Raw genomic sequence first — 15,770 nt, forward strand, 5'->3', positions numbered from 1 at the left:
GCTACCCCCTAATGCCGGCCCTAGGCACGTGCCTACTGGGCCTATCCTTTAATCCGGCCCTGCTCACAATTTAGAAAGTTGGTTGGTTTGGCTGAGAACTTTTCAGCACCCGCTCCTATAGTATAGCTGGTTTAGGTTTCTGGGTACCCCCCCCCCAAAATAAAAAATAAAAAACCCAACAAAACTGTGACCATTACTTTGTTAAGTGCTTCAAGCATGCATAGTGTACAGCCCGCGGGCCGCATGTGGCTCTCCAGATTTTATTTGCGGCCCGCGGTCTGGACTGAATCATTATCTTCCTTTTGGAGCAGCAGCGTGTCTGGCCGGCTCGTTCCGTTCAAAGCCGTGGGTTGGCGGCTCCTTGCGCTATCCATGGAAGAGCCGGCCAGACACGCTGCTGCTCCAGTGGCATACCAAGAGGGGGGCGGTCCACTGTTCTCCCTAGAGTGCGGCTCATCTAGAGCAATGGTGCCCAACCTGCTTCCCTTCCCTTCTCAGGCTGGCACCGTGTTATTTGATCTCCCTGCATCTCTTTGGGGCTGACCAACTCTCACCGCCCGATGTCAATTCTGACGGCGAGAGGACGTTCTGGCTAGCCAATCGCTGCCTGGCTGCCCAGAACGCCTTTTCCGACGTTAGAATTGACGTTGGGCGGCGACAGTTGGTCGGCCCCGTGGAGAAGAGAAAGAAGGAGATCTCGGCCTGTTCCCGATGGCAGCAGCGGCAGCAGCCTATTCCCCGGCAGCGGTGGCGTGGGGAAGGAAGGAAGAAAGAAAGAAGGGGGGGGGACAGGGAGCCAGAAACAAAGCAAAAAATGGGACACGGAATCAAAGAAAGACAGACATAGAGAAAGAAAGAAAAAGTTGGGGGAGGGAATGAGGTCTGGAGGAGAGGAAGCATACAGGAGGCTGAAAGAAGAGAAGAAATATTGGATGCATAGTCAGAGACTGATGAAATTACCAAAGGTAGGAAAATGATTTTATTTTCAATTTAGTGATTGAAATGTGACAGTTTTGAGAAAGAAAAGATATTAAACTTTAAATGTGAGGTCTGCAGAAAAAATAGAGCACTTGGAGGGCCGCAGAAAAAATAGTTAATGTCTTATTAAAGAAATGACAATTTTGCATGAGGTAAAACTCTTTATAGTTTATATATCTTTCCTTTTAACTGTTAAAGGAAAGTTTTATAAACTATAAAGAGTTTAACCTCATGCAAAATTGTCATTTCTTTAATAAGACATTAACTATTTTTTCTGCGGCCCTCCAAGTATCTACAAATCCAAAATGTGGCCCCGCAAAGGGTTTGAGTTTGAGACCACTGGTGTACAGGGTTGAAGGCACCAGGGAAGTGGCCCCATCTTTATGTTAATCCCTATTATAGATATCTTACCACAGCAGCTGGCACTAAAAGCCGTGCTATGCTTTTGTTAAAAAAAAAAAAGGGGGGGGGGGGGGCTGGTAGTTTGCTCAGCTTTTCCACATTTTGTATTTTTACAACCTATTTCTAAGAAGCTCTCCTACACATTCTTGACATAAATAGCACTTATTTTAAAACCAATCCTGTTTTAGTTTATTTAGCTCAATTTAGCATATGTAAACACACTGTGGCCAAAGACATTGCCTTCAATTTTCGCTTGTTACAGCTAGCGTTCCCACACCCATTGTTAAACTTCAAGAAGTTCAAATGAATACTCAAAAAAAAGGATACTTATTTTTGTACCCCGCGATTTTTTCCTGTCCCGCGATTGCTTCTTGTTATGATGGGAAGAAATGGAATAAAGAGATACTATAAAACCCAACAACAAAAAAAACGTTAAGAGCTAAAAGGAGATAAAACAGATACCTCTTATCCTTGACTATTGAATATCAACGAGAGCCACGAGGGTGAAAAGACAGCAATAGGAAGTTCACAGGAAAGAAGAAAAAAAAAAAAAAAAAAGCAAGCAAAGAAGGGCTGTACGAAAGGGAAGCAACAACAACGTTCAAACACAAAGCTAAAAAGCAGGTGGCCTTAGCAGAAAGGAGAAAATGAATAGGGAACGACTTACAATAAAGAAAATATATATTAACACCATGGCGTGAGTTGAGTATAAAGTACTGTATAGGAAGAGGGGTGTTCAGACCACCCCACACGAACCTATCTCTTTTCTTTAACTAACCCATGTTGCTGCCCTCCCCCAATTTACAGACCTACGGTAGCCCGCCCCGTGACGTCATGGTGCTGACACGTGTCAATCACCAGCGTGCTTCTGCTGCTCTATGTAAATGAAGGCCAGTGACGTCAGACGCAGATCGAAAAGGGAACAGACAGAATGGCTGCCCAATGCCGGAGCCCTAGATGCACAGCCGAGAGGAAAGGATTCCGGCGGGAACTAGACTCCTGGCGGCACAGGCTCATCCACTGTGTAGGTAAGATAGTGTTCAGCTGTGTCTTGCTATGCGGTTGTTAGGGGATGTGATGCAAGATATTCGTTCAAGGAAGAATGGGTGGGATGAGCGACTCCTGAAAAGCAAAAAACAAAGCAGCGAAAATACATTCAGGTAGCGGGTAAGTTAGATTCAGGGGGTCTTTTGTTCCCTTTCCGCTTACCTTCTTGTCGTTGCATAACTCCTGTCTCCTGTTTTAGCGTGGAGTGGAGAGGTGGAATTCTTTAGTTACAATGTAAAGGATGAGAGTGGGTTTTTATTTTTGTTTGTTTTTATATATGCTCTTGGGTGTTTGGATCCAAGGGGAATAAAGTGCAAGGTGGGTAGGCAGACTGTTATAGGGTGGAAGTTATGTGCTGTGGGGTAGAGCCCTGTTTTTTTGCGTGGCTCCGGGAAGCGGCTCGTGCACTGACGGTTGGGAGTTGAAGTTTTCCTGGAAGTCCGGCGAATCGGGGCTGCGGTTACCTTGGTAACTGTTGTCCTCCCTTCTCTTCCCTTCTCGCTGGTTGGAGGAGGGAGGGAGCGCGCACACCCACTTCTCCTCTGCCCCGGAGATTGACCGCAGAACTTAAGTAGTCACGTGATCATCTACCGGGCTCTTTCAAACTTTCCGGTGAGCATGGCCGCGAATGTCCTACCTTTTACCCTGGAAATTCTTGTCTAGAGGCGATGTTATTTTTATTTAGAGGTGGTATGATTAATTTATATTTGTACATTTTCTTTTTTTTTCATTCTTGCTACAGTGTCTACATGTAGTGTTCAAAAAGCCATTTTAAAAATTGTAATCGGTGATATTTGATTATAATTTACTAGGTGGGGACAGTGGGGCACAGACTTAGCTGTTGAAATTTCGCTCTTGTAGGGAGTGTATGATATACGGAAAAACTCGCTGAAGGTGAGGAAAAATATCTTACGTGGTGTGTACTACAGTATATTCCTAGAGAGCAGCATACCGTTAATTGTGTGTGTCACCGATAGTTCGATCCGAGCGTTAACTTGATTTGATTTCCCTTTTATCAAACTAAAAAAAATATTCGGATCTTATTGTAATATACTGTACTGTCTTGTGTTATTTATCTCATAAATGTAATAATATAATTATTGTGTTGTCATAGATGCTGTATAGGTCGGTTTTTCTAATCAACGTTGTAGCAGAAGACTTATTCTACAGTCTCTGCCTTCATTTGAATACGTACGACATGTATGTATATTTTTTGTGATGTGTAAATATTTAGTTTTTATACTTTCATACTTAAAGCTTATATTAAATCCACGTTTCTATCTGAAGTAAGGCTAGAAAATTTATAGAATTGAATAAGACATATAGAATCTATTATGTACAGTATTTACAAGGAATGTGTGATGATCTGTGGTCACCTTCAAGTATGAATCTGGATAGGTAATGTCTGTGGTCTTTCCAATTCTGGGAGAGAGTGGTGCAGTGGTTAATGCTACAGCCTCAGCACCCTAAGGTTGTGGATTCAAACCCATTCTGCTCCTTGTGACCCTGGGCAAGTCACTTAATACCCCATTGCCCTAGATTAGATAGATTGTGAGCCTACCGGGACAGACTGGAGAAAATGCTTGAGTACCTGAATAAATTGATGTAAACTGTTCTGAGCGCCCTTGGGAGACCAGTCTAGAAAATTTAATTAATAAATATGGCATAGTTTGCACTTCTGTGTCCCTTGGCTCCAGATAAGTGAGAAGTTTTCTGAAAGTATATTCAATAAACAAAAATTAGTTAGGGAGAACTGTCTTAAATTTTATTTAAGAAATGGGACATTTGAAAATTTAGATAATCTCTACAACCAAAAAAAGGATCAATTATAACTAAATATCACAAATCACAACAATTATTTCCAGTCAATTAATTGGAAATAATTTTGGTACTTGAACATTCATGTGTTGGAATAATACCTGAGAATCTTAATGTTAAATGTGTTTAGATTTAAATGTGTGAATTTAACAAACATTGAAGTTACAGATGCTTCTTTACTTGCTTGACGCATCTGATGAAGTGGATGCTGGTGCTCAAAAGCATATCTTAAATAATAAAATGCTAGCGCACTCGCGACGCGTATTCCCTGATCCCTTTTCTGTTGGGATGTGGCCGCACGAGTGTGCATGCGCGCTTACTAGGTCACTGGCAGAAGACCAACCGTCACAGAGTGAGTGAACGCGGAGTCCTGCCGTCCCTCAAACGTAAGTCTCCTCCTTTGCCTGACTCCGGCCTCTGCTCCTCACCAGTCCTGCCTTCGGTCTTGTCCCTGTTAATCCGGCTGCCAATAACAAAGCCAAATGCCACGGGTTCTTCACTTTTGCCAAATTGCTAAAGGCTCTGCCGGTCTCGATCCTGCTCATCTCTGAAGTTACTTCCTGATTTTGAGGGGCGGGATCGAGACCGGCAGAGCCTATAGCGATTTAGCAAGAGGGAAAGCCCCCGTGATGTCTTGCAGAGTTTTCCGTCGTCGCTTCCCCCCCCCCCCCCCCCCCCGGCGCACCCCTCCCCGGCGCACCCAAACCCCTGTTGACATTCCCATCCAATCCTCCCACCGCTGAGTCTGGCAACGAGAGGTTTCCTCAACAAGAAGCGTCCGCTCAAATTCAAATGCTCCCGGCAGGTCGGGAGAGGGCAGAGCAGGCTCGCACACCCGGCGTGGACAGGGCAGGAATGAGGCTCCCTGCAGGAGCGGGCCCGATGGCTGGAGATCGCCGGACTGGGCAGGGGGAGCAGGTAAGGGGTGCTGGGAGGGGGAGCATGGAAGAGGTTGTGTTGGACAGGGGTGAGGTAACAGGAAGGGAGGCCTACTGCTGGACAGGGGGAGCATGGAAGAGGTGCTGTTAGATGGGGGGAGGAGATAACAGGAAGGGAGGCCTACTGCTGGATAGGGGAAGCAGGGAAGAGGTGCTGCTAGACAGGGGAGAGGTAAAAGGAAAGGAGAAGACCTACTGCTTGGCAGGGGGAGAATGAATGGGTGCTGCTGGACAGGGGGAGACTTAAAAAGAAGGGAGAAGAGCTCCTGCTGCACAGGGGGAACAGGGAAGGGGTGCTGCTGGACAGGGGGAGACTTAAAACGAAGGGAGATGGGCTCCTGCTGCACAGGGGGAGCATGGAAGGGGTGCTGCAGGACAGGGGGGAAGTATAAGGAAGGGAGAAGGGCTACTGCTGGACAGGGGGAGCAGGCAAGGGGTGGTAGTGGACAGCCGAGGAAAGAGAGAGACAGAAAGTGGCCAGGGAGAGAAAAAGAAAGAAAGAAAGACAGACGCACACATATTCTAGCACCCGTTAATGTAACGGGCTTAAAGACTAGTGTTGTAATAAATTGGTTAACTAGAGGATGGCACCTGCCTCTGTTGTTTTTGTTATACAAGACTTAGGTGTCAGGAAGATTTGATATGTCATTCCATAAGAAATCTAGTACCGGATTTTCACGCATATACCGCGCACCCGTGTAAAACGCGCACACGGGTATAGCGCGCGGGAAACCTAAATTTATGTAAAGAAATTATTATATACCACGCACACGCGTATACCGCGCATGCTGCTCCATGAATTTAAATCTCCTGCCGTCCCGACTCTCCTCTCGCCGCCCTGCCCTCTGCCCCAAGTCTCCTCTCGTCCCGACTCTCCTTTCGCCGCCCTGACCTGCTCCCAGCTCTGTAAGCATGCGCAGACCATCTACAGACAAAGAAGATGGTCTGAGCATGCTTGCCGCTCAGTTTTCTAACCACACTGGCCCCCCCCACCCCTTGAAGTCCTGTCCCCCCTTGAAGTCCTGTCCCCACCCTGAAAGCCTGATGCCCCACACCGAAGGACCGCTGGCCCCCCCACACCGAAGGACCGCTGGCCCCCCACACCGAAGGACCGCTCGCACCCCCCGACGTCCAATTCATCCCCCAGCGCCTCCCCCCCCGCACGGAGATGCTGCCTACCGTTGGTTCCCGATGCCAGTGAGCCCTGAGCTGCTTCCTCTGCCGGCGGTCCTGCCCTTTCTCTGACATCAGAGAAGGGGCGGGACCGCGGCAGAGGAAGCAGCAGGGCTCACTGGCATCGGGAACCAACGGTAGGCAGCATCTCCGTGCGGGGGGGGGAGGCGCTGGGGGATGAATCGGACGTCGAGGGTGGGGGTGCGAGGGGTCCTTCGGGATGGGGCAGGGGGATGAATCTGACGTCGGGGGGGGGAAATATGTAAAAAAAAAATTTGTACAACGCGCTCACGCATATAACGCGCATGGTTATGCACGGTTTGTAAAATAGTGTATAACGCGCACATTATATGCGTGAAAATATGGTAATATTGTTGAGAATTATTCCTGTTTGGTTTGTCCTGAAAAGGTATGCAAGAGTTTTGATTGGGAAGTTGTGATTAATGAAGCATGAGTTATACCACATCGACATTCATCTACTGATATGTGTCTATTGCAAGATAAAGAGTTCAAAAATATATAATAGTTTGGTATTTTATCATTTGCATGTAGAGTTTGAAGTGCCATGCACCCACCCTCTGCTAAAGGTTCCCCCTCCCCATTTAAGGCTACCTCTCAAATGTTAGTATGTTTTCTTTCTTTCTTTAATTTAGCTACAGTGGAATTTAAATGAATTTATGGCTGAACAATGTTTTCATGTTTCCAGAGCTGACAACTTCACACATTTCCATCAGCAACAAAGTGCAGTGTCTGATTGCCTTGAGCCAATATTCTGGATGCAATTGCAATGAAGTTTCTCAGCTTTAGACTGTCCTATAATATTTTGTGGAGTTCTGCTTTGACCTATTTGCCAGAAAAGGCAGTATAGCAAGTTTTTCAGATATCCTTTGCTCAGCAGTAGTTGCTATTTAAAGGGCCCTTGTACCAAACTGGATGCTCCCTTTGCTTTTCCCCTCTGTTGCTGAGTGAGAGGTTGCTCCACTGCCCTGGTAGGCCAGAGGCTTCCTCAGCCCTGACATGAGGTCAAAACATAATGCCTTCCCCCTTATGTCAGTAACTGTGAGGATTGAAGCCCTGTGGAACATCTGGGTGATTTGGGGTCCTATGGCAGGACTGTTCTTGGTTACGAAGACTAGGGCACACTTAATAAAGGTACATGGAAATACAGTAGAATCTCAATTTAACCGGTACTCAAGCAACCCAACCAGCAAAAAAATCACTGGCCAAAAAAAATTAATCCTCAAAGCATCAGCCATGACCCCCTCCTTCCAGGCCTGAAGAAGCAGCAGCAGTGGTCCTGAACCGCAAACCCCCTTCCCTCTAGCCCTGAAGCAGAGCCCTAAGCCACGACCCCCCCCCCTTCCTCCCTCTAGCAGCACAGCGGTCCTGAGCTGCAACTTCCCCCTCTGTTCTTCCCTCCCTTACCCAAAGCAGCAGTGGCAGCTGGTTAGCAGAGGCAGTGCTGAAAGCAGGATGCTCATGGCCAGTCCTAGCAGGGCCTTTCTTCTGCCGCATCAGAAGTGACTGGCTTCAGTCCAGGAGGCCAAACCCGCACAGAGGGAGGGATGGCAGACGTGGGATGTGGGAAGGGTCCAGCAGGGGACGGGAGATAGATAGATGCTGGCCCCTTAGGTGGGGAGAAAGAGTTACCCAGAAAGAAGGGAAGAACAGATGCTGGACCTACAAGTGGGGGTGAAGGGATGATAAAACTATTTTTACAGTAATTCTTAAGGAACCAGAAACAACAGTTATCTTGCATTCACCAATCCCCATGGGTGCTGGATAACAAGAGTCTGCTGTACCTTTTAAATAGGAGGAAATATTTTTTCACTCAGAAAAATAGTTAAGCTCTGGGTTCATTGTCAACGGTTGTAGTATCGGGTGGTTAGTGTAGCTGGGTTTAAAAAAGGTTTGGATAAGTTCCTGGAGGTAATGTCCATAGTCTCCTATTGAGATAGACAGGTTGCATGGAATATTGCTGCTATTTGGGTTTATGCCATCTAGTTGTGGCCTAGATTGGTACTTTGGAAACAGTTTACTGGGCTAGATGGATCTTTGGTTTGACCCAGTATGGCTATTCTTATGTTATTATGAGAGGTCATGTTATACCTTAATTCCAGGCTTGAAAAGGGGGAGGGGTTGTCGGGAGCTGTTTGTCTGCCAGGATGCAAAGATTCCCATTTAAGTGTCCTGGGGGTTTCCAGTTTGGCTGCCAACACAACCTCTAGAGATGCAGTTTATTTTATTGCAAAACTAGACCTGCAAAGCCATTTTCACTTGTTTACGTGATGTCTGGAATTTGCTGCTCTGCATGATTTTGCTTTAGAGCAATTCATCTAATGGCAAATTCTGTAAATGAACTTTTGTATAAAGTCAGCTTTGCACAAATGTTTAGAAGTGTACTTTTGTGAAATGACTCAAGTGTTCTTTTGTGTGTGAAATAGCTTACAGGTATTTTTAGTGCTATTTTTATATAAAGTACACTTTTGCAGTTCGCTACATGGAATCCAAAGCCTGGACAGTCTGCCCACCCCCCACCACATATTAATTGCTGAACTTCAATACTGCTGGCTGGTCCCATTTGTTCCAAAGTAATCATTCTGAAATTTAAAAATAACTTCCAAATTTTTCATCACCAGTTTGAATAGTACATCAGTCATGTGTACTTTGAATTAAAAACAAAAAAAAAAGTTTCAGAACTTCTTGTATTGTTTTAATAATACAAACATTTTATTGTGGTTTGGACTCGCACAAATCGGAAGTCACACAAAAAACTTGTGAATATTTGTTAGAAACATAATTTCAAAACTAAGTGGAAATGATGTGCATTCTTAAACTGTTTTTTTATTGTGTAGTGTTCTCTTTTACTTATTCAGTTTAGTGTGAATTAGTCTCCATTGGATTGTGATGCTATATTCATTTGCAAATACTATACCTGGGATATTTCATCTACTTTAACCTTTTCTAATCAAGTTTATTTATTTAAATCTTGATATATTGTGCATTACAGTGCATTTGCATGGTTTACTTACAGCAAATATTCTAAACAATAAAGAATGAGAGAGAAAGATTGATGTATAGGATAGAAGTGGGGCTACAATAATGTTAGGATAGAGAAAAGATGGTAATAGTTTTCATGCAAGCTGCTATCCTAGCCACATCCTGGAGGGCTAAATAAGAGGAAGTGTCTAATTAAAGAGAAGTTCTTGTTTGCAGACTTCTTTATATAAAAATATTCCGAGGGCATATTTAGATCTGTCTAATGAGGATTCCTATCGAAGATGAGAAGGGAGTGCATTCTATAGGGAAGGACCTGTCACTGAGAAAATGCTAGTTCAAGTAGATTCATATATAATTTGTCTAGCAGTTGGAACAACTAACAAGTTTTGTTGTAGTGATCGAAGAGTATGGAACAGCAGAAATGGAATCAATAGTTGATAAAGATATTGAGGAGATTGTGATTGGTGGGTTTTGAATACTAATAACAGAATTTTTTTGGTCAGTCTGAGTTACAGAGAACCAGTGTGCAGATTCCAGGAGTGAGGGGGTCACATGATCAAATTTCTTCACAAGTTTATTATAATATTTGATATAATCGAAGTATCCAAATCCAATGTGATTTACAAAATTAAAAGTAGGTAAAATAAAAAAATAAAGCAAACAGGGCATTAAAAACAATTATGACGTAAAAACACTACAGAAAATGAGGGAGAAAAAAAAATGGATTAAATACAATATAAAAATAAATGAAAGGGTGGGTAAGGAAACAGAAGGTTAGGGGACGGTACCCACTTAATTTCTACTTAACAGTGTTCCTTGTCCAGATAAGTTCAAAGAAAGAAGTAATGTGATTGATTAAGAAAGATCAGTTAAAGGCATCCCTAAACAGCCAGCTTTTTAGTAAGCCTTTGAATTAAGTAATTTTTCTTCTCTTATATTGAGAGGAAGAGAGTTCCAAATTTGTGGAGCTGTGACAGAAAAGATCATAAACTGAATAAACTGAAAAAACACCATGAACACCTTCTTTCACATCAAGCAGCATTGTGGGGTAAAGACCTAGATCAACTGCTTTCGCCCACTACTTATGAGGAATTCAGAAAACGTCTAAAACAGGGGTACCCACACTTTTTGGGCTTGCGAGCTACTTTTTAAATGACCAAGTCAAAATGATCTACCAGCAATAAAATTTAAAAAAAACACAAAGCACACTACGCATAGAAAACGTTAATTATCATTCCTATTCCAGGGTTTTTCAAAGAGGTCAAAGCAGATGACTCTATGCACTATCACCTCAGTAACAACCATACAAAAATAGACAAATATACCCCCTCCCTTTTTACTAAACCACGATAGCAGTTTTTAGCGCAGGGAGCTGCGCTGAATGCCCAGCGCTGCTCTCGATACTCATAGGCTCCCTGCGCTAAAAACCTCTATTGCGGTTTAGTAAAAGGGGACCTTAGTGTAAAATATAGACAGCAGATATAAATTCAGACACATTTTGATCACTAAATTTAAAATAAAATCATTTTTCCTACCTTGTCTGGTGATTTCATGAGTCTCTGGTTGCACTTTCTTCTGACTGTGCATACAATCTTTCTTCCCTTCTTTTAGCCTGTATGCTTCCTCTCCTCCAGACCTCATTCCTTCCCCCAACTTTTCCTTCCTCTTCCCTGCCGTTTCTGTCTCTCTGCCTCCCTTTCTTTTTTTTCTGTTTCTCTTCTTCTGTCTCCCTGCCTACCCTTTTTCTTTCTTTCTCCCTGCCTTCCCCCAAGCCACTGCCATTGCCATCGGGGACCAGGACCTAAACGCCACCAATAACAGGCCCCAAGCTCTCCCTGCTTCGGCCAACCAGCATTCCTCTCCCCGACGTCAATTCTGCCATCGGGAAGAGGAAGGCTGATCAGCCCAAGATCGTGATCAACCTATTGGGGGAAATGCTGCCGGGTCCTGCCTTTGCGGAAACAGAAAGTTGGCAGGACCCGGCAGGAAGAAGAACAAATGCTTCACTAACCTGTTTCCCGCATTAGCCCGTAGCGAACGCTTGCTTCAGGGCTCTCAACATGTGCGTGCCGGCTTCCCTTCTCCCCCCCCCCCGGACATAACTTCCGGTTTCAGAGGGAAGAGAAGAGAAGCTGGCACGCACACGTTAGAGCCCGGAGCATAAGTTCGCTACGGGCTGAAATCTCCAAGCCGTTTTTTTGAGGTTTTTTTTAATGTTCAGCAGCAGCAGATGATAGCTGGGCGGACCGCCCAGCTAAAAGGCCCTAGGGAGAACACTGGAGAGGAAGGCTGATCGGCCCGTAGATCAGGACGGCAACACGAGTCTATCACGGAGCCCGAGATGGGCTCCGCGATCGACTCATGTTGCCTTCCTGAGCTACTGGTCGATCGCGATCGACGTATTGGGCACCCCTGGTCTAAAAACTCAACTGTTCCTAAAGTATCTAGACAACTTACCCACTCATCTTCTTTCTCCTCCATAGTGATTCCTCTGTCCTATTAATCTCTTTCTCCTCAACAACGCATTTCCGGTCCTATTAACTCTCCTCTTCCCCCCTCTTAAATTCAATCAATTTGTACCTCGCTTAATCTATTGTAAACCGCATAGAACTTAACGGTATTGCGGTATATAAACTGTTGTTATTATTATTATATCCCTCCTTGAGTAAATAATTTTTAGTGAGGGAGTTACCAGCAAGGATTTTTCTTCTGATCTGAGAGATTTTACAGGAGTGGTATTAAGAATCTTTCTAAAAATGCTGGGGCTTTATTTACTAATATCTTATGTGTCAGTAAAGCTATTTTATCCCAGGACAAGCAGGCATGATATTCTCACATGTGGGTGACGTCATCTACGGAGCCCCGGCGCGGACAGCTTTTCAAGCAAACTTGCTAGAAGTTTCAAGTTTGCACACTGCACCACGCATGTGCTAGCCTTCTTGCCACTAGAGGGCGCATCCCCACCTCGTGGTCCTCAGTTCTTTTTCATCCGCGGAGCCAGAAGCCCTGTGGAGAATTTGTGCTAATTGTGCCTTCTGTCGCCGCGGCTGTGTAGGGTTTTTCGCACGGTCGCTGCGTTTTTTCGTCTTTTTTTTTGCTTTATTTCTTTCTTTTTCTAAAAAAAAAAAAAAAAAAAATCTTTCGTATCCGTTACTACCGGGGGCTCCCGGTAGCCGTGGCCGAGGAACCTCGCTTGTTCCCGGCTCTCTTGTGGGCCCATGTCCCGGCCCGTAACGGGCTTTAAAAAGTGCGGGCGCTGTGAAAGACTCCTTTCGATTACTGACCCGCACGGGTGCTGTTTGCGGTGTTTGGGGCCCCAACACCCGACGGCATCCTGCGATAAGTGTGCCACTTTTCAGAAGCGGGCACTTAAACGCCGCAAGGCCCGCATGGCGGAACTTTTCTCGGTAGAGTCCCCGCCGGGGAAGGCCTCGAGTTCGGCCTCGGCTTCGGCCCCGGCCTTGACCTCGGCCTCGGCATCGGCCTCGACCTCAGCTTCGGGACCGTCGGCTTCGCCTCGGGCCTCGGTGCCTTCGAAGCAGCTGGCCTCTTCCAAGGCCTCGGGTAAGTCTCCGCTTCCCTCCTCAGCTCCATCCAAGAAGCCATCCTCGGGCTCGTCGGCGGGTGGGTCCGCCTCAGTGAAGCCCAAGTTGCCAGCGTCCGCTGCCCCGAGGGAATACTCGAGACCGAGGTCGCCCTCTGAGGAGCAGCGGCAGGTCTTGCCGCAGGGAATGTCAATCCCCGTGTTCCAGGAATTGCTCCGGGCGTTAATCGCCTCGGAGCTCACCGGGGCCATTGACCAGCTGCACCAGGCTTCGGCCTCGGCAGCTTCGGCCTCGGAGGCTTCGGCCCCGGTGGCCCCACAGTTGGCGACCTCGGTCTCGGGTACCGGGGCCTCGGCTCCCGAGGCGCCCACGGCCTCGACCTCGGTGGTTCCCTCGGACCCGGCTTCGCGAGATCCGCCGGAGCGTAGTGTGCGCCCGAAGGACAAGGGGCGCCGAGTACGAAGACTTTCGTCTTCGTCCTCGGGGTCCTCGAGGGGTTCATCTCCCTCGGGCAGGTCTCGAGCGAGGCGCAAGCCGAGGAAGGCTAAGCGGTCTCGGACCTCGCCTCGGCGGCGTGGTCGCTCGTCACCGGCCGGGGGCGGTGCCTTACAGGTACGGGACTTGCGTGTTGATAACCCCATTTTGTTCCGGTCTCCGGCCAGGGAGAGCTCTCGGGCTTCCTCGCCCGGGCCGAAGGGTCGGGCCTCGGTGCCTCGGACCCCGGGGGGATCCCCGAGGGGTTCCTCGAGGCGCACCCGGTCTCCGACTCCGTCGAGGTCACAGGACTGTGCCTCGTTGGGGTCGGGGTCAGGTAGGGAGCCCAGATACTCCAACCAGGCCTCTCCCTTCGGCTCGGCCGGGAAGTCTCGGTCTCCCTCTCCTCCTGCTAAACCCTCATCCTTTACGAGGTTTGTGCAGGATATGGCTGCGGCTTTGGGTGTTGACTTGTCTGAGGGGTCCACATACACCAAGGAGTTTTTGGAGGAGCAGGATCTTCCTGCCCCCCCCAGGGAGTCGCCGCGCCTTCCGATTAACAAGGTCCTCTGTCAGACCTTTCTGAGGAATCTTGAGGCTCCATTGACGGTCGCTGTGGTCCCCGCCAAAATGGAGTCTAAGTATCGCACCCTTCCCATCAAGGGGTTTGAGAAGGGCCAACTTTCCCATACTTCGCTCCTGGTGGAATCGGCGGTCAAGAAATCTCAGCCTTCCCGGGTCTCGGCGACGGTCCCGCCTAGTAGGGAGGGCCGGACCCTTGACAAATTTGGGCGCCGTCTCTATGCGAACTCTCTGATGGCTACCAGGGTCCTGAACTATGCCTTCTCGTACTCTTCCTTCCTTCGTACGATGGTGAAGGACCTCCCCTCCTTTCGTGAGGTGATGCCTGAGTCGCATAGGGACCGGTTCGCCACCTTTAGTACCAACCTGACCCAGCTGCGCCTATATTTATTCCACGCGGTTTATGATGCATTTGAACTCGCCTCGAGGGTGTCCGCCTGTGCAGTGGCCATGCGCCGGCTGGCGTGGCTTCGTACCCTCGAAATGGAGTCCAATTTGCAAGAACGCTTGGCTAATTTGCCTTGCGTTGGGGTGGAATTGTTTGATGACACTTTGGATGCGGCGACGGAGCGACTTTCCAAACAGGAACGCTCCCTGGCCTCTCTGGTGAAGCCGAAGCCTAGGGCTCCTGCCCAGCGTCCCTTCAGACAGCCTCCGAGGAGATACCCCCAGAAGTCCACACCGGCCTTCTCCAGACCGCCCCCTCGAAGACAGCCCCAGCAGAGTAGAGGCGGCCCCTCTAAACCTGCCGCGCAGGGAGCCGCCAAGGCCGCGCCGTCCTTTTGACGGGATAGGCGGTTGGGGGCGGGCCCTCACCGCAATATCGAGCCACCCCCTCCCTATCGGGGGTCGGCTGACGGCCTTTGCCGGGGCCTGGTCGGTGATCACGTCGGACGCCTGGGTGCTCGGGATAATCTCAGACGGCTATTCGCTGAACTTCTCCTGTACGCCTCCGGACTTGCCCCCCGGGGCTTGCCCTCCCAATCGGAACCAGCTGGCCCTTCTCCTGGAGGAAGCCAGGGCCTTGTTGAACCTCGGGGCGGTCGAGGTGGTGCCTCGCGATCAGAGGGGCCTGGGGTTTTACTCCCGTTACTTTTTGGTCCCAAAAAAGACCGGGGACTTGCGCCCCATTTTGGACCTCCGGAAGCTCAACAAGTTCCTGGTCCGGGAGAAGTTCCGTATGTTATCGCTCCCGGTTCTCTATCCTCTTTTGGAGGAAGGGGATTGGATGTGCTCCCTGGACTTGAAGGAGGCTTACACCCATGTTCCGGTGCATCCCGCCTGCCGCAGGTTCTTGCGTTTTCAGGTCGGGGATTTGCACCTGCAGTATCGGGTTCTTCCCTTCGGGCTGGCATCTTCCCCTCGGGTATTCACCAAGTGTATGGTGGTGGTGGCGGCGGCCCTGCGCTCGCGGGGTCTACAGGTCTTTCCCTATCTGGACGATTGGCTGATCAAAGCCCCGTCCAGGGAGGGGGTTATCTTAGCGACCCGACAGACTATCAGTCTTTTACAGGACCTGGGGTTCGAAGTGAACTTCCCCAAGTCCCAATTGCGTCCGGCGCAGTCTCTCCAGTTCATTGGAGCCGTGCTGGACACGGTTCGCCTTCGCGCTTTTCTCCCCCCGCCCCGGCGGGAGACTCTGCTTCGGTGGAGTCGTCATTGTCGAGGGCAATCGCAGGTGTCGGCCCAGCACATGATGGTTTTGCTGGGTCACATGGCGTCGACGGTTCACGTCACGCCGTTCGCTCGCTTGCACCTGAGAATCGCGCAATGGACTCTGGCGTCGCAGTGGCGCCAGGATCGCGATCCGGTG

The 15,770-nt window shown here is 48.3% G+C and overlaps 1 protein-coding gene across 1 annotated transcript in view; it reads left to right on the plus strand.

The window, feature by feature from the left end:
- Positions 1-2,298: 2,298 nt before the first annotated feature.
- LCORL (ligand dependent nuclear receptor corepressor like) overlaps positions 2,299-15,770 on the plus strand; it is a 108,622-nt gene continuing 95,150 nt past the window's right edge. Inside the window, exon 1 of the mRNA XM_033959339.1 lies at positions 2,299-2,408. Coding sequence (XP_033815230.1) covers positions 2,312-2,408 — 97 coding nt within the window. The 5' untranslated portion in view covers positions 2,299-2,311. The remainder of the gene's footprint in view (positions 2,409-15,770) is intronic.

This window comes from Geotrypetes seraphini, chromosome 1 (genome assembly GCF_902459505.1).
Source record: "Geotrypetes seraphini chromosome 1, aGeoSer1.1, whole genome shotgun sequence".
NCBI classification, from domain to species: domain Eukaryota; kingdom Metazoa; phylum Chordata; class Amphibia; order Gymnophiona; family Dermophiidae; genus Geotrypetes; species Geotrypetes seraphini.